Below are 18296 nucleotides of genomic sequence, written 5' to 3'. Positions count from 1 at the left end.
TTCCCTGTAAAGAGTGGCCGCACTAGCCATTATGACTGATCACGGCTCATACTGCTCATAATAAAAGGCCTGTTCCTGAGTGACCCCTTAACGTGATGAGCTATCTTTAGCTTGGCTGTTCACAGAGGCAGCCTTTCCTACCGCTCGGTAGGCAGTGGGGGTGTTTTTGTGATTTGGCAAATGGCTCAACCTCATTTTGTGATAAACAAATTTATTTTAGTCTTTCACATGTTCAGGAAGAGTAGTTTTTTTTTGTGCAATGTGCATGTGCTTTTGTGGTGCCGTGATAAAATCTAAAGTCTTATCAGTTCTTGCAAAAACAATAAAGTGTGGAGGATTGAGTAGCTGTTTCTGCACCAGTTGGCACAAATGAACTCACTATTTTGAAGGTCCTTGAGTATTTCTTCCAACAAATTGAAGTCATCCGTTGTACCCTGGGTCTTTGCAAGTCACTGACGAAGTGTGAGAGTTGAATTATATTGCATTGGCACTTTTTTTTCAAGTGAATGGTAGTCTCTTAGATATACGACGGCCAGACTTTCACTATATCAACATACAGATCTCAGAAACAGAACACGCTGTCACAGCTGCCAGTGGGGATTCAGTAAGACACTGTTTTAACGGGCTGTGATAGTTTTGCTATGCAGGAATAAGACTGAATGAATGTTGGCTCTTCGTTCTGTAAACCGCTTGCACGTGCTCACTATGACTCAGATTTTTTCAATTTCTCTTCCCCTTCCTTGGGGATCATGTGATCTGAATTTCAGCCAATTAGTTGCGGCTGTAGTGGTGTGTCCTGTTCAGTTTTGACCAGGTACTCAGCCCTGCCTGCAAAGCTAGTGTTGTGTGCTTGTACCCTGCCCCCCTGCTCCATGAACCCTGACACCTGACCCTTGACCTTTGACCTCTGCCTTTGTTCCTCAGGAGCTGATCCCGCTCATCTTGTGCACCGCCTGTCTCCACCCGGAGCCCAGGGAACGGGACCAGCTGCTTCACATCCTTTTCAACCTCATCAAGAGACCGGACGACGACCAGAGGTGTGTGTGTGTGTCTGAGTGTGTGCGTGTGTGTGTGCGCACGCGCGTGTGTCTGAGTGTGTGCGTGTGTACGTGCATGCCTGCTTGTGTGTGTGGTGTGTGGGTGTATGTGTGTCTGGGTGTGTGTGTGTGTGTGTGTGTGTGTGGTGTGTGGGTGTATGTGTGTCTGAGTGTGTGTGTGTGTGTGTGTGTGTGGGTGTGGGTGTATGTGTGTCTGAGTGTGTGTGTGTGTGTGGGTGTATGTGTGTCTGAGTATGTGTGTGTGTGGTGTGTGGGTGTATATGTGTCTGAGTGTGTGTGTGTGTGTGCGGTGTGTGGGTGTATGTGTGTCTGGGTGTGTGTGTGTGGTGTGTGGGTGTATGTGTGTCTGAGTGTGTGTGTGTGTGGGTGTGGGTGTATGTGTGTGTGGTGTGTGTGTGTGTGTGTGTGTGTGTGTGTGTTGTGTGGGTGTATGTGTGTCTGAGTGTGTGTGTGTGGTGTGTGGGTGTATGTGTGTCTGGGTGTGTGTGTGTGTGGTGTGTGGGTGTATGTGTGTCTGAGTGTGTGTGTGTGTGGGTGTGGGTGTATGTGTGTGTGGTGTGTGGATGTATGTGTGTCTGAGTGTGTGTGTGTGTGTGTGTGGTGTGTGGGCGTATGTGTGTCTGAGTGTGTGTGTGTGCGCGTGTGTGTGTAATGCACAGGGGCCTGGTGCAAACGCATGCATGTCTGTGCATGCGCGCTTGCACATTTGAACGCATGCACGTGTGCGGGGTGTGTGGTGTTGGCGCATGCGTGCCACCCCAGGCCGCCCTGTTGAGCCCCACCCAACAGCGCTCTTCCCTCCACAGGAGGATGATCCTGACTGGCTGCGTGGCCTTCGCCCGGCACGTCGGCCACACCCGCGTGGAAGCCGAGCTCCTCCCCCAGTGCTGGGAGCAGGTGAGGCGTCGCCCGTCGCCACGGTGACCGGAATTTCCCAGAACATGAGACCCGGGGATGCAGAGTTACGAGCTAATGAATTGGGATCCCGTCTGACAGGCCAATATATTTCATAATCTCAGCAGGTTCTGCTGTATGTATCAGTCATGGTGGATCCTCGCTTTATCGCACCAACTGCAAAAAACTGGCCTTGCAATAAAATAAAAATGAATAAAAATGGCTGTCTTCACTGAACAGTGATTCGCAGACTGGAGTTCCCTTAGACCATTGTTTCTTAAACTGTGGGTCGGGACCCAAGGTGGGTAACGGGAGTGTATGAGGTGGGTCCCCGATTGAGTCTGTAGTGCACTCAGGACGTTGGTGGGACTCTGGGACGTTCTGTGTCAAACTGGGACTGTTCTGGCCAAACAGGGACCGACTGGTCACCCTACCTGTCACTCTACCCACCAACGTCCCTCTTTAATTCCTAACTTCCCATTTGCTTCAGATGCACACTTATTTCACATTATCAACGGTGTCTGTGACAGTTTGTTAGATTTAGGTGCCTAATTAAAAGGTGCAGCTGAAATGCCTCAGGCAGCCATTTTATTAAAACCCCACTTCGACAACTGCTACTGCCCTCCAAAGATAATTTTATGTCAAATGATTCTAAAGTTGCTTAATCCTCATTTGTTAGTTAAATTCCAAATTTGTTCATGCCTATACATGAACAGTAGGAAATAGTCTGATATTTTGTGGGCTCATCCATTGCTGCAGCCAATGGCTTCTGTCTTCCCTATCCAAGTTCGGCAAGAAAAAAAAAAAACATTGGTATTCACATTTACAAGTTTCCTTATCAAGTATTTACACAGAGGACAAAGACCCAGTGTATTAGAGGAGCCTTCAGTAATTTGCTTAAAGCCAGTGAAGCTCTGAGTGTTTCTTAGTTAAGCCATGGGTCGAGCACGTATAATTTTGTTCCTGTTGTTGAATGGCATGCGTGTGAGGGGAGCAGCACCTGCGCGGATTTGCGTTTCTAGTAGGCGTTCTGAGTCACGCCGTTTACGGAAAACACCGCTTGTATGACGGTACGTTTATTTTAAAGCTACAGTGAGGACTCAGGATTACATGAACAGGTGTGAGGAAGCCCTAGCTCTGTTATAAACACACGCAGGGTCGGGGTAGCCCTGTAAGAGAGCAGTGCTCCAGTTCTTCAGGTTTGGACGGTGATGAGTTCCTCTATCCCTTTCCCTCCGTTTCAGATCAACCATAAGTACCCCGAGCGCAGGCTGCTGGTGGCCGAGTCCTGTGGGGCCCTGGCCCCCTATCTGCCGGTAAGAGCATCGCACCTCTCTGGGGCTTCCCTTAAAAAAGAGGTGTTTAAAAGTATGCCTTACGGAAAAGAGGTGTTTAAAATTATGCCTTAAGTATACTTTTTTTAAACTGTGTTTTAATTGTGAAATATATTTCCCGCTCAACCTTCTGTCTGCAATGCCTCTCATGCTCCCTGCTTTTGCTGTATGTCTGTGCAGTATCTCTCCCATTCTGACTGTGAACTACCTCTCCCGCTGTGACTGTGAAGGATTCTCTGTCCATTTGTGAAATACCTTTCCCATTCTGACTGTGAAGAACCTCTCTATCTGTGAAATACCTCTCCCGCTGTGACTGTGAATGATTCTCTGTCCATCTGTGAAATACCGTTCCCGCTCTGACTGTGAAGGATCTCCCGGCCTCCCTCTCCCCGCGCAGACGGAGATCCGCAGCTCGCTGGTGCTCTCCATGCTGCAGCAGATGCTGGCGGAGGACAAGGCCGACATGGTGCGAGAGGCGGTGGTCAGGAGCCTGGGGGTCATCATGGGCTACATCGACGACCCCGACAAGTACAGCCAGGTGGGCGGAGCCGGCCTGTCCCGTCCATCGGCGTTCCGAGCAGGGGCATCCTCTCTTCAGCGCCTCATGCTAAGACAGGGCTGCCCTGCCCTGTTCCTGGAGATCTACCGTCCCGTCAGGTTTTCATTTCAACCCTAATTTGGCACACCTGATTGTACTAATTGGCAGCTCAGTGAGATCTCTAGCCGTTGAATGAGGTGAGCTTTGTTAGGGTTGGAATAAAAACCTACAGGATGGTAGATCTCCAGGAGCAGGGTTGGGCAGCCCTGTGCTAAGAAAATGTCATTAAAAATGTGCATGTTACTGGTGCAATACATATTCTGTCACTGAAGATGAAGTGTGCCGAAGAGTACAAAAGCCTGTCTAGATTACATTACATTACATTACAGGCATTTAGCAGACGCTCTTATCCAGAGCAATGTACAACAAGTGCATTAGTTCAAGGTGCAGAGGTGCAAAAGAAACACACTAGAGTGAAGTAAAGATCGCAGTGCCAGAAGTGACCACATAGATCAGGACTCCAACCCTGTAGAGTAACCTGTTCAGCAAACAACAATCCTGCCAAGTACAAACTAGCACTGAAATCACATTTGCCTAATCAGAATCAGACAAAAACAAAAACAATCCTGCCAAATAAAAACTAACGTAATCGTATTAGCCTAACTAGGTAGGCTTTTTAAGATGCTTGTGGTATCTTAGAGGAACTGCCAGTCTGTCAGTCAGTCAGTCAGTCAGTCTCGGAAGCGGTTGTGAGACATTGAGACGAGCCCGGAATGTTCCGTTGTGTTTGTGGCCAGGGGTTCGAGCTGATGCTGCTCTGTCAGGGCGACCCGTCCGAGCGGGTGGTCAACGCCACGCACCAGGTGTTCATCCCTGCGTTCGCGGCCTGGACCTCAGAGCTGGGCTACCTGCAGACGCAGCTACTGCCTGCCCTACTGGAGCGCATCGAGGGCCTGCTGAAGGTAGGGCCCGGGCGTGTGTGTGTGTGTGTGTGTGCGTGCGTGCGTGCGTGCGTGTATGTGCGTGTGCGTGTGAGTGTGTGTGCGTGTGTGTGTTTGTGCGTGTGTGTGTGTGTATGTGCGTGCGTGTGTGTGTGTGTGTGCGTGTGTGTGTGTGTGTGTGTGTGTGAGTGTGTGTGTGTGTGTGTGTATTTGTGTGTGTGGATGTGTTCTACGTTCTACTTCTGTGGTCTTCCCCTCATTGAGTGCATGTGTGTGCGCCCGTGTGTGTGTGTGTGTGTGCATGTGTGTGTGTATGCGTGCGTGCGTGTGCGTGTGTATTTCTTCAGGAAGGAGAATCAGGGCTGGATGAGCACAAGCTGCACACATACCTGTCAGCCCTGCAGTCCCTGACCCCGCCCTTGTTTGCCAGCGTCCTGCAGAACGCCCCCTTCACCAATCAGACCAGGCTTCAGGGCGAGGCTCCGCCCATCGAGGGTAAGTACGACCACAGACGGCCTATTTCCAGCATTTACACATTCAGTCTGCAGGTGGGGGGGGGGGGGTCAGAGGTCAACACTTGCACACACTTCAAAATAAAATTATGGCTAATTTCCACGCTCTGGTCTTTAAATGGAGACTCTACTACGGGTGATTTTCAAAGACGTTTTGAAGCTGAGGTTTACAGAGACAATATTTATGTAAGCGTGCCCAGAACGCTTTCTGCCTTTGCCTTTTCCTTTTGACTGTTTCCCCGAAGACCACGGTCACCTCGTGTGATCTCTCCTTTTCTGGAAGGCAGCGGTGTGGTGTTCTAACAGCGGTGGCTGTACCCGCTGGCAAAGAACCTGACCAGAAACGCTTAAGTAAATATTATAGCGGGATGCATTAATAAGTTATAAATATGCAGGCTGTCCTAACCACTGCCTGCAAAAGAAATCTTTCTTCTCTTCGATATGTGCATATGTGTGTGTGTGTATGTATATATATATATATATATGTAAGTATATACAATGTATTGTCTATACATAATAGTATTTATTTACTTTATGTATTATTGTGTATTATTTTCTGTGTATTAATTTTTTCAGCCATTTAGCTGTGTGTTCTTTGTTTCATAATTGTTTCCTTTAACGTAACCCAGTGCATGGCTTATTTTATGACGAATAATCAATAAATCACAAAGAAGAAGGAAAAAAAAGAAGTTTAAAAAAAAAAAAAAAAAAAAAAACCGGTGATGTGATGTCACCCGTTGGGCAGTGACGCGGTTCCCTCGGCCGGCGTCCCCCCTGCAGGACCTGGCGACGGTCGTCGGGAGCCGGGAGCAGCTGGCGGCGCTGCTGCAGCAGTACGAGCACCAGCTGAACCACGAGGGGACCACGGGCTGGGCCTCGCTGCTGTGGGTGGTGAACCAGCTGTGAGCGCTCGCCTCGCCCTTCGCTGATTTCAGGAGGGAGAAAAACCCGTTTTCCAAAAACCAGGGATTTTTTAGATGAGAGAGCACACACACACACACACACACACACACTCTGGGTATAAATAGCAATTCAGAGGCATTCTTTGTGTCCCGCCATAGCTGGTTCAGAATGTTAAATCAACAGGGCTGCTGCTGTGGTGGAGCCACCGGGGTGGGTGGCCACAGTTGCTTTCGGCCAATCAGAACTGCTGTACGGTCTTGAAGAGATTGTGGCTGTCTCAATGGACCTGTTTATTAATTGGACACTTGGTGTGTCCTAATAAATACTTTAACCCTGAGTTTAATTCTCAGGTCGAGACCAGTTGGGATTTGGTCGGGAGCTGGTTTAAGCTGTTTTTTTGACGCTGCTAGCTGGTCATAGCTGGTCTGTTGCTAGTCTTAGCTGGTCTGCTGCTGGCCGTAGCTAGTCTGTGGCTGATCAAAGCTGGTTAAAGCCGGTTAAGCTGGTAGAGTAAGCTGTGGTGGCCAAACTGGCGGATTTACTGATTATGGGATGAACATCTGGCCAACCAGCTAAAACCAGCAATAAGCGTCACAAACACAGCTCAAACCAGCTTGACGTGATTACGATGCTTTAAGATTTGGAAAAGCACACAGTAAATTGTCAGGGTTGGAAAGCACACAGTAAACATTTGGTGACATATATGCATAAATAACAGTTTTTTTGATAGTTTACTGTGGTGGAAAATGATCCTTGTCAGGTCATCACGCCCCTTTCTGAACCCGTCCCGACAGGCTGCCGCAGCTCATCGACGTCGTGGGCCGCATAAACGTCTCTTCGACGACGTGCGTCCACGAGTTCTCCCGGTTCTTCTGGAGGCTGTGCCGAACGTTCGGGAAGACCTTCACAAACGCCAAGGTGCCGTTTATATTGCCCGGTGACACCGGGGTTTAGGATCGGTCTTTCGTTTTTTGGTTCAGTCAAAGGCGTGAGTCACGCCGCTTTGAAGAAGGAACTCTCTTTTGTCTCCTAGTTTGAAGTAAACTTTTTTTTTTTTTGTTTTTTTTTTGTTTTAATGTGACTTTGTGACCGACGTGTTTGTCTTGCCTGTTCGCTCGAGTCGTGGTTTCGTTTATTTCAGGTAAAGCCGCAATTCCAGGAAATACTCCGGCTTTCCGAGGATAATGTGGGTGAGTGGCCGCAATTTTCAAAAGTCCGGCAGTTTAAAGAGGAAAATGCAGATCCCGGAATTAGAATAGGGAGGGAGGGAGGCGGCTGCTGGTTGGTGGCGGTCATTCAGCGTTGACTCATGTCACATGTGTGGTGCCGCTGAGTTACTGTTAGTCACCTCGGATTATGTGTCTGCAAAGTCTCTGTCGGAGCCTGGAGGACTAGAAGATTCCTCTCCCAGCCTTTCACACATCTTATGGAGTTAAAGGTTTAAAAATAATCATTTCTCATTATTAGTCATTTTTTTATTTTAATAGTTACAAAATATAATTAACATTCATGCCCCTAACCATACTGGTTATTTGAATATGTTTTCCACTTTAATTACAACTACACTACTAATGGGATTATGCAGGATTAGTCAGTAGTCCTCAATGAATGGGCACATACAAACAGATTAAATTCCATTTGTCACTGTGAGATTGGTGTTGCTCGAGAGAGTAGTATTTTTTCCAATTAAATTTAACCACACAAAAAAATAATTACACGTCCAAGCCAATAATTACACATAATGATTAATTGTCCTTACATTGCACTATGACTGAAGACATGTCACAGCAAATCAGAACAAACAGCTCATTATTTTTTGTTAGCAGACAAATGAAAGCAATGGGTAAAATATTCTTTCTCCTCACAAGGTTCAAAGCTTCATATTTAATTTACAAAGATAAATTCTCCATGACTTTATATTGCAATTTGATATTGTCCTTTGTGGAGTTTAGTCAGTTTTTTTGTTTTTGCATATGCCATGATCACACCCACTGAGTATTACTACAGTAATAATTACTGTAATGTAGCTAAGATTATAACAGAGATATTTTATTTTACTGCAGACGCTACAGCTGGGACTGACATCCTGACTAAAGCTACAGTTCCTGTGTATGCCACAGGGGTCCTGACCTGCTATAATCAGGTGAGATCCGTCTGAAATCTTCTGACTAGCGCTCTGGTGTAGCTCAGTTGCTAAAGGCGCCCTCTACGAAGGGTGAAGGACTGGGCCTTATTAGCCTAGACCAGGGGTCTCAAACTCCAGTCCCTGGAGGGCCGCAGTCTCTGCTGGTTTCTGGTGTTTCTTTTCAGTCGGCGGCCAATGTAGGTCTTGAAAACAATGTGTGCGGACCCTCCGGCCAATCAGTGACTTAAATTAAGCACTTAAGCGCAGGAACACGTCAAAATCCAGGAGACACAGCGGCCCTTCAGGACACGAGTTTGAGGACCCTGGCCTGTACTTTCCTGTATCAAGAATATGGTGCACCATTGTTCAAGTGCAAAGAGGAGTCCACAGTAGCAGGAGTTGTCTTCCTCCTCTTATGGGTAGGGTGGGTTTCAGTTGGCCAGCACTCCTCAGTTTACTGCTGCAATATTTCCTCACATACCTATGTTCCAGGCACCCATAGGCTAATGGCTGCGTCTCTCGTCCAATCAGCACCTGTTCTCCTGCAGGACTGTGGGACTTGTAGTGCAGAGAATGCACTGTGACTGCAGTGCTCCTACTGCTGTAGCATAGCGGTGACTCATGACTTGAGCCACAACTTTGCGAATACCAATTAAGGAGAAAAGATATATAGCTCAAATAAAAAAGATGATGTTTCTGGATATTGAAGTAGACATTTACAGTTTAAAAATGAGTGTTTTTTGGTTTTTGTGCACTTCCTGTCCACAGGAAGAGGACCGCAAGCTTTTAATGGGCTTCCTGGAGGACGTCATGACAACCCTGTCTCTGTCCCACGCTCCCTTGGACAGCCTGAAAGCCTCTTTTGTGGAGCTGGGGTATGCACCGTTATCTATCACAGGTCAAAGGTCATATTGATTTGTGTACCAAACCAATTCCTCCGGTTACCTCTGCAAGAGATTTCTGGGACTCTTTCCAGGAGCTCTTCTGGACCTGCCCACCTGTGTGACCAAAGGGTTATATAAAAAAAAGACCAGTCAGTTGAAATGTCTCTGTTTGCGTCCAGGGCCAATCCAGCCTATCACGAGCTTCTCCTCACCGTCCTGTGGTATGGAGTCGTCCACACCTCGGCCCTCGTACGCTGCACCGCCGCGCGAATGTTTGAGGTCAGTCTCACAACATTTTTTATGAATTTATTTTTATGTTTTTGCGGTTATTTCTTTTAACGGGTGGTTTATCTTCTCCTTCTTGCCCTAATCTGTGCAACTGCGCCATGTTTTTTGCGCTTCCTCTGTGACATCGCCCCTGCTCTGCCCAATCAGCTGCTGGTGAAGGGGGTGAATGAAACTCTGGTGGCTCAGAGAGTCGTTCCTGCTCTTATCACACTCTCCAGTGATCCAGAAATGTAAGTGCACTTTTTTTGCCCTCCACACTCCCCCCCTCCCCATGAAAATAACTTTCTTCTCCGCCCACGAAAATAATTTTTTTTTCTTCCACTATACCAAGTGCTAATGTGAATGTATAGCGGTATGGAATGGAACATTTTGCGTAGCCATTCCAAATTTATCTCTTGCTAGCGGTTTACTGGAAACTGGTACATTGACACAGTCAAGGATGCCTGCACATCGCGGCAGACGTACTACGGAGTAAGACCACAGAGCACTCAGTTTAACCTCATTCTGCTATTTCCTTTGGAAGCAGAGCATATAATTATGGTCTTGATTTCTTTCGACATCTTTCATGGATATTTATGGAGTAAAAATGAATGTGGCTGTCCCACGGCACAGTGTGAATTTGTAATATGAAACTGCGTTCGTCCAAAACTCCAATATACTCAGGACTTTAAGCAGAAAGTCAAACAATACAGACGGGTTGTACGAGGCATGATTGAGATTTTAACACCAAACAACTTTCTTATATACGTTTTTCCTTGGCATCTGAATCCTTGGCAGGATTCATGATCACAGTGTGACACATCAACATTGTCAGTATGTGTCTTGTTCTTCTTTTTATGTTTCAGCTCTGTTAGGACATCAACAATACCTGCTTTCGGTACAATAATGGAGACCGTGACACAGAGAGAGGTACCTGCACTCTGTATTATTATCCAAAATTCGGCCAATCACAAATGCTCTATGCAAATGAAGCAGAACGCACATGTGAGGAACGGCCAATAGGAAGCTTCTTCTCGTTATGCTCGTTATGTGGGGTAGAAGGAGAAACTGTTGTTGCCGATGCAGTTGCAGGAGAGGGTGAAAATGCAGCTGGCCTCATTTCTGGAGGACCCCCAGTATCAGGACCAGCATGCTTTGCACATGGAGGTCATCAGAACGTTCGGACGGGTCGGGCCCAACGCCGACCCCAGGTTCAGGGACGAGTGTGAGTCTCTTGGCGGCGTACAAACACAACACCGTTTTCTTCTCATATCTAGTTAAATTACTCAGAAATGACCCCATGTTCCTTCAGCTGTAGTCTACCTATTTTCCATTTCCCACAACTCCTTGCAAGGGGCTCGTGCTTGCTCTAGACTAGTTTACCGGTGCAGTTGAGTTATGACTGAAGTTTCTTGCTGACTCATACTCACCAGGGATCTCTCTCAAGCTGAGACGTGTGCCTTTATCACCGAGCGATGTACGGTCAAGCAGTGCTTTCCTGCTGTTGCTGTGGCTCTTAAAGCTTGAGCTCTGATGCTGAAGTCTGTCTCCCTTGCTTGACTGTGTTTCCCAGTTGTCCTCCCCCATCTGCACAAGCTGGCCCTGGGCAACAACTCCCAGACGGCGGAGAGCAAAAGGATGGACATCGCCATGCAGCTGTTCGACGCCTACAGCGCCCTCTCCTGCTGCTGTATCCTTCACTTCCTGGGGTCAGGGGTCACAAAGGGATCACAAAGTGATCCTTGTTGATTGCTGGCATTGAATTGTCAGGCGAGTTGACAATGTGACCACAAGCAATTCAGGTTCAAGGAAGTCTGAATAAGGAAATTTCCAAATTCAGTGTTCAACGGTGTATCAATTTTGGCTGAAGTAAATTTATAGCACTGGCAACTGTTAACTTTTTATTCAGTTGTATTCAGTTTGTGTTGATTGCTAAAGAAACAAAGAAATGAATGTTTGCTTTATATGTTTTTCATCAAGGATATAGTATATATAGCAGTCAGACAGGAGCATGGGTCGTTCTTTCCCATGATATAAAACTCCAGCATTGCATTACATTGGTGTGCCACGCTGTTAATATAATTTTTGAAACTTTGTCAAACAGCATTATGTTGGTTTCAGTATTTTAACTGCGTTGGACGGAGTAGCAGAAAAACCTTTTCAGGCGTCTGCATTTTTTCCCCCTCCCAGCGCAGCTTTGATGTGTTTGAAGGCCCTGGCAGGGTAGAGGAAAGATAAACAGTGCATTTCACGCAGACCAAAATTGCAGGGTGGACAATGAAGCCGAAAGGCTTGTCCGCTCTGTAGTCCTGGGTAATTGAGGGGCAGCCTTTTCCAAACTGGGACGTCTGGGCTTCTCTGGTCACGGTTCCCAGCACGTCGGGGCCAACGTGGGCCGCGCCCGCTGCCCCGCCCGGTGCCCCGCCCGGTGCCCTGACCTCTGCCCGCTGCCTCCCTCACATCCACACGGGCCCGGGTCGGGTTCGAGAGTTTCATGGGAGCTATCCCCCGAGTGCCCACACCGTGTGGAAAAATAAGTTATCGGGTGCAGAGGGCAGTGGCTGTGACATCAGAAGAGAGCTGTTCGCTGGAAGGCCGTTTTTGTTTGAAAAACAGGAAGTGGCGACACGCCAGAGTGGATAATGTTAGCTGCAAAATATAGACTGACACTTTGTGAACCTCAGTATGGGAGTTGTCATATGGAATTTATTTAAAGTAGCACGTTGCTATGGAGATTTTGGTTTACGCAAGTGATTGGCGGCACATGCTAGCTCCACCCATTAAGGGTTTGATTAAGCTTGTCATTGATTACTAAATTCCGTTGTATTTTTAACCCTCTGAAGAGTATTTTGGGAATGTTTTTTTCAAAATTCTTAGCCGGTGTTTTAGAACTCCATTGCGTTCAGTTTCCAGTAGTGATTATTACATCAGAATTAGAATGTTCAGTTAAGAACATTCTAATCACATATGTGATGTCACGCTTTAGTGGGTTAAGCAATTACAAAATATCACAGTGGTATTTGTAACTTCCCAAAATTGAAACAAACAGGTGTGTGGGCACTCAGCTTTGAAACTGCACACCACATAAAAACAGCTTTGCACCGACTCAATAATTACGTGAAATATTATTTTTTCCAAGGATTAAATTTAAAACTAAACGCCGACTAAATGTTTGTTTTTACACAAATGTTCTTCTCAAAGTTACCGATGAACTGCTGTTGAAGTACGGTTGAAAGGGCATTTTTACTGACCACCTCTCCATAACGGTGCTTTGTTTCATTTAGATTATTCTTGCAAACATGTTTTTTCCTGCCCGATGCCATCTTCTGCCACATCAGTAGTAATATTTGGTTTGTTAGTGAATGGCTGTTTTCATGCTAACTCCCGGTGCCTTGCTAAGGTTGCCCCTTCCTTAATCCTGTGGTCTCAGTCATCTCCGAAGAGTGGCTGGTGATTCACTTCCTTCCTGGGTTGAGATGCTTAAGAATAGACATGGAGCAGTTCTCCTCTGATCATGAGGTCAGTGGACCTGCTCTCTCTACTCTACTATAAGCTATTTGTGTTCATGTTCATTTTGTTTTACATACGAAACTTGACCCGCCTTGCTCTGTGTGTCTATGTGTGTGTGTGTGTCATGTGTGTATGTGTGTATGTGTGTGTGTGTGTCAGAGGCATTGCTTATTTAGAATGAAACCTATTGCTCATAGTAGTCCTTCAATGAATGCTTTGATTTAATTGATGCTGCACTTGTGAATTAATCACATGACCACTTTTCCCCTGGCCAACCAATCACAGTTCAAGGCTGAGCAGAATGTGCAAAATTAATTTACTTGTTTGTTTATTTATTTGTTTAGCAAGTGCATGCCCCAGGGGTACATTTCCCAAGCAGTATGGGTCACTATCATATGTGAGCCAAATGAGGTCTGGTGAACTGCAAACAAGCCAACAAACTTGAATAAATAAATAAAAAAATTGAATAATGAAATGAGTGACAACTGCTTGCACCTGATAGCTGGGGAGCTTCCTAGCTTAGCGCCGCATACTGTGCGTGCACTATAACATAACGTAACATTAGATACCGTAACATAATGACGAGAACAGGCCATTCAGCCCAGCAATGTTCGCCATTTCCATTTAAGGAGTCTTTGTTCTTCTTCTGCTGCTCCATGTGCACACAAGGTGAGAAAGGTTGGCAAGCCAAAATGGCAGCAGCTTCGAACCCAGAATCGTCAGTAAATGAATGAATGAATGAATGAATGAGGACGGGTTTTCTCGAACCCGGTGGCACCATAGAGCGTATATAGGAAGCATAATAATACCATAGAGTTCATTGGTTAGGTGGTTAGCGCGTTTGCTTGCGGTGGGAGACTGCACGGAACGGCGAATGAGCGAAGTGCTCTGTGACGTCGCGGTGAAACGGGCCTTTTGTCTTCCAGGTCATCCTGAGCTCCATGATTAAAGAATGCGAGCGGAGGATGGAGAACAGGGGTGTCCAGGAGCAGCAGGGGTAAGAGCTCGTTTTATCGCGAAATCCCGTAACTTCCAAGCCTCCAGGCCACTGTTTCGTGGTCTACGCAGCTGAACAATACATCCTAAAGTAGGCCAGTTTAGGTTTATTTTGCTTAATCACACAACAGTTGTGCCCCACCCATGTGGTTTGGGTCTGTGACTTTTTGATTAAAGTTCTACACAAGATTCTCCATGTTGCTGTCGACACTGACAATTTTTTTTTTTGCGTCTTTTTGAAAGGCTTCAACTAGATGTAAATCCACGCTTAAATTAAAGTTTTTCCCGTACTTTACTGCATGGCAAGCGTTTTGTCTGAGATCTGCTTTTGTTTATTACACTTTAACAAAACAGGAAAGCGGTCACCACATTTGTATAACATTTGTGAAATGAATGCCCACAGTAAAATTTGAGGGGGGACCTGTTTTTGGAAAAATATTTTTTAAAAGCACCACTTGCTTGAACAGTTTTTTTTTTTTTCAATGACAAAGACAAAGAGGAATCCGAGGGAAAACATCTGAAAAACCTTCAGAAAACCATCAGTTTTTCCAAAATCATCAGAGAAAGACACCTGCGAAGAGATTGAATTAATTTTGAGTACTAAAAATCTATATACATTTACAGTTATGTTCCCTTTTTTTTCCCCCTCCATTTCTTAAGGTCCATTTCGATAGCCGCAAGTCTTGTGAGTGAAGATGCAAAGACCAAGTTCCTCAGCAAGATGGGTCAGCTGACCACCTCTGGAGCCATGTTGGCCAATGTGTTTCAGAGGAAGAAGTGATCCACTTTTCCCACAGTCCTCTACTAGGCTCCAGAGCGTTTCTACTTGAAGTCAGTTGTCTGCCTTTTTAAATGTTTTGTTTGTGTATGATTTATTTCTTATTTATTATTCACGTGACTTTGTTCTGGCCAACAAAGAAATTTGCACTTTGTTTAATCATTTCAAACAGAATTGGACTTTGTATCCCCGTATTTGCCTTTCTTGTAAATATGCACTTCATACATAAGAGATCTGTACAATTATTTTCCAGCCCTGTCTTTGTGTTGCACAGTGTCTCATGATGCGTATGTTTTTCTTTCTTAAAGTGGTGGGTAATGTGTTGAAGGGTTTTTCAGATGAATAATAAATCCAAATGACTGTACAATACATTGGTTTATTAGGCAGTATGATATAATGTAAATTTCAAAATCCATGTAATGAAGTAATAAAAGTGAAACAACTTGTGTATTTAAAGAAAACCTTTTTGTCTGTTTGTGTTTTTTTTTTTTTTAATTCACGATCACTGACATGGAAACAAATCAAGAGTTATTTAATTAGTATCGCCAGTCGGTTGCCAGTTTCTGTAGCAACACTACATATGACAGTTTACCTGCCAAGTAATGAACTCTGATGTTTCTGAAGATTGCTGATAGTTCATCACTAACTGGCGTGACCATGATTCTGGAACAAAATTTGCATATGTCTAATATTTAACCTTCATAAATCATAGGCAGGAGCCAGATGTGCTGGGAATGCAAAGATTACGCAATGCACATGTGGAAAAGGACAAGTACAGACCTTTTTCAGAGCTTGCTACTACTTTCGCACTACTTTTTGCCCCATAGTGATCAAACAAAGGCTCCTTCAAAGCTCTTGGAGAAGTGAGCTAGCAAGTGTGTGTTAGCATGCTGCAGCTTCTCTGCAAGCTTACCTGTATTCAGATGAAGCAAGTTAGCAGGCGTGTGTTAGCACGTTGCTACTTCTGCACATGCTTACCTGTTGTCAGAAGGAGCGAGTTAGCAGGTACACTATATGACCAAAAGTATCTGGACACCCCTTGGTCTGGGGCTGTTTTTCATGGTTTGGACAAAGCCCCTCACTATGCTTGCCAAACTGATTGTCTTAGTCATACTATATACTTTGAAAGTAGCCAAATTCACACTGTACTGTCATCCGTATCTGGGACATGTTCAGTGTAAATGCTACAGGGAACAGTTCTCTTTGGTATCCCAGCTAACAAAAATGTTCTCACAATGTTACTGGAATGTTTTGTTTCGTTATAACATTGCCGCCACGTTGCAGCAAACATAGGGAGAATGTTTTTGTGTTGACTGATATGATAAGTGCTTCAGGCATTGAGATGGACATTATGATGTCAGAAGCACTGTCACACTTGACATCTGACATCATTTCCTTACTCTAGCCTACTCTTTCCATTCTCTGACCATGTATGGGAATTAAAAAGCAGAAGGAGATATTTTTACTCAGTGGGCTGAAAATGTGAAACATTGAGAAATCATATAATTCCTCCACATTTTAGAGAGCAGAAAAAAATATTAAACATACTAGTCTCTTACATTACTCAAACATGAATCACACTCCACGCTAAATAATGCTTCAGTAACAAATAGGCCACTTTGTAATTATCACCATAGCAACATCCAGCCCAAATGAACTTGCTTTAAAATGACATTAATTACATAAAGCATGGCTAGTCATGAACAGAGAACACACAATCATCCCTAGCTAGATACTTAAGATATTTGAAATGAAGTATCAACTTCACGCATAAACTGCCACGTTCTACACAGAATTAAGAGTTAGAAAGAGTTCCATCCAATGTGCCCTTATTACTACCCAATGGGGATCCTAAATACTCTGTCTGGGTGCAACACTGATTTGAGTTTGCGCAGGAAATGGTAAGAAACAGCTGTATCAGTGCATTCTGCGGCCCGGTACAAGGTTGTGAGCATGTGGCTTTGATTTTCCATTGTGCGTATGCAGGACTTACTCAGACCTAAATGGAAGTTATCCTGGCATGAATGGGAAAAGGGGATAATTGTTAGTGCTCGGCAACCCCCGCCCACCCCCGCCCCCCCCCCCCCCCCCCAAAAAAAGGTCCAATTATTCAGAAGCTGAAGCTGACGTATTACATTGTGAAGTTGCTGTCCAGGCAATAACAAGAAAGACACGGGGGAGGGTAAGGGAGCATTGGACAGACATTAATTGACGGTGCTGTTGGATGCGATTCAAGCCAAACATTCCACAAAATGTCCTATTCCTAACCAAGCAGTAATCAAGAAGATCTGATTTGATATGGGAACTGTATGTATTATAATGTCCAAACTGGATATACTGTCAGAAGGAAGGGTTCCAAAAGGCTCCTCTGTGTCTTTATAGAGGTGGCCTATCTAGTTCAAGGGTTCTTTGTCAGGCAAAATGGTTCAGTCTGGGAGCTTTTGCACTTTTCACAGCTACCATACAGGGCTTCGTAAAGACCTAAAAATGGTTCCCGTATGGAGACCAGCCAAATAACATTTTTTTTGTGATTGTAGGGTCCTACTTTGAGAACATAAACCAGGGATCTCAAACTTTCAAATCCTGCAGGGCTGCTGTGTCTACCGGCTTTTGATTCGTTCCTGCACCTAACTGTCTAATGTTTGGCTAAGGAGTCTGCAAATCTTTGTTTCCCAGGTTTAAATCAGCTGCTGATTGGAAGGAAAATCGCAAAGACCAGTAGAGACTGTGGCCCTCCAGGACTGGGGTTTGAGAGCCCTGTCATATACTAACCATGCCACACAGGTAAAAAAATTGCAAATTACAGGTACAAACTGAAATCTGCGGAACGTAACAGAATGAGATTGTCGTTTTATCACGATCCTTCCCCGTTCCTTGCAGCTGTATGCCGTTAAAAGGAACGTTTAAATTTGGGAATTGGGCAGGAAACGTTTCCCGAAACTTGTAAAAAAAAAACAAATCCCGTAAAAAGTGAATGACCAACAACTTTTTTTTTCCAGACTGCAGCTCAATACTTGAAAATGCTGGGGAAAGCCAGCCTTCAGTAATACCACTTCATTACATTACATTACAGGCATTTGGCAGACGCTCTTATCCAGAGCGACGTATAACAAAGTGTATAATCGTAACCAGGGACAAGTCTGTTGAAAACCCTAGAAGAACGTCAGAAGTAGGTATTGTTAATATTTAGCAGGAATACTGACCCTGGAAAAAGCTCCTAAATTTTTTTTAAAACTTTATTTAAAAAACATACTGTACTAAGAAATTGTACTTACTTGTTTCCAAACTTTTTCATACCGAGACCCCCAGAGTTGAGCATTGTTGCAGAGAAGGACCACTTCTTCACCTGTAGGCTACATGTTTAGCACACCAGTATGTATATAAGTTTGAACCATGATGCCCTTATATCATATAGGCCTGTGTGTGTACGTATGGGCATATTATTTTTTCATGTATACCCATGGGCGCATGTAGTTCGGAAACCCATAGTTTACAGTGTATTTTGATTGTATTGTTTTAACAGCACTTCTGATTTCGCCAGGATCAAGCCACTTAA

General features: G+C 45.0%; 1 protein-coding gene across 4 annotated transcripts in view; it reads left to right on the top strand.

The window, feature by feature from the left end:
- LOC118234469 (RAB11-binding protein RELCH homolog) overlaps window positions 1-15201 on the top strand; it is a 29270-nt gene extending 14069 nt beyond the window's left edge. For all 4 annotated transcript variants that reach the window (XM_035431017.1, XM_035431016.1, XM_035431014.1 and 1 more), the window contains 19 exons: window positions 925-1037; window positions 1865-1955; window positions 3197-3268; window positions 3684-3824; window positions 4622-4786; window positions 5113-5260; window positions 6023-6179; window positions 6975-7098; window positions 7322-7370; window positions 8244-8323; window positions 9074-9180; window positions 9369-9468; window positions 9625-9707; window positions 10323-10386; window positions 10543-10681; window positions 11030-11146; window positions 12887-12975; window positions 13893-13963; window positions 14623-15201. In XM_035431017.1, the coding sequence (XP_035286908.1) occupies window positions 925-1037; window positions 1865-1955; window positions 3197-3268; window positions 3684-3824; window positions 4622-4786; window positions 5113-5260; window positions 6023-6179; window positions 6975-7098; window positions 7322-7370; window positions 8244-8323; window positions 9074-9180; window positions 9369-9468; window positions 9625-9707; window positions 10323-10386; window positions 10543-10681; window positions 11030-11146; window positions 12887-12975; window positions 13893-13963; window positions 14623-14743 (2031 nt within the window). In that variant the 3' untranslated portion in view covers window positions 14744-15201. The remainder of the gene's footprint in view (window positions 1-924; window positions 1038-1864; window positions 1956-3196; window positions 3269-3683; window positions 3825-4621; window positions 4787-5112; window positions 5261-6022; window positions 6180-6974; window positions 7099-7321; window positions 7371-8243; window positions 8324-9073; window positions 9181-9368; window positions 9469-9624; window positions 9708-10322; window positions 10387-10542; window positions 10682-11029; window positions 11147-12886; window positions 12976-13892; window positions 13964-14622) is intronic.
- The last annotated feature ends 3095 nt before the right edge of the window (window positions 15202-18296 follow it).

This window comes from Anguilla anguilla, chromosome 8 (genome assembly GCF_013347855.1).
Source record: "Anguilla anguilla isolate fAngAng1 chromosome 8, fAngAng1.pri, whole genome shotgun sequence".
In the NCBI taxonomy this organism is placed as follows: domain Eukaryota; kingdom Metazoa; phylum Chordata; class Actinopteri; order Anguilliformes; family Anguillidae; genus Anguilla; species Anguilla anguilla.
The sequence above is the reverse complement of the archived record's forward strand: the minus strand, read 5'-3'. Positions and strand labels throughout refer to the sequence as shown.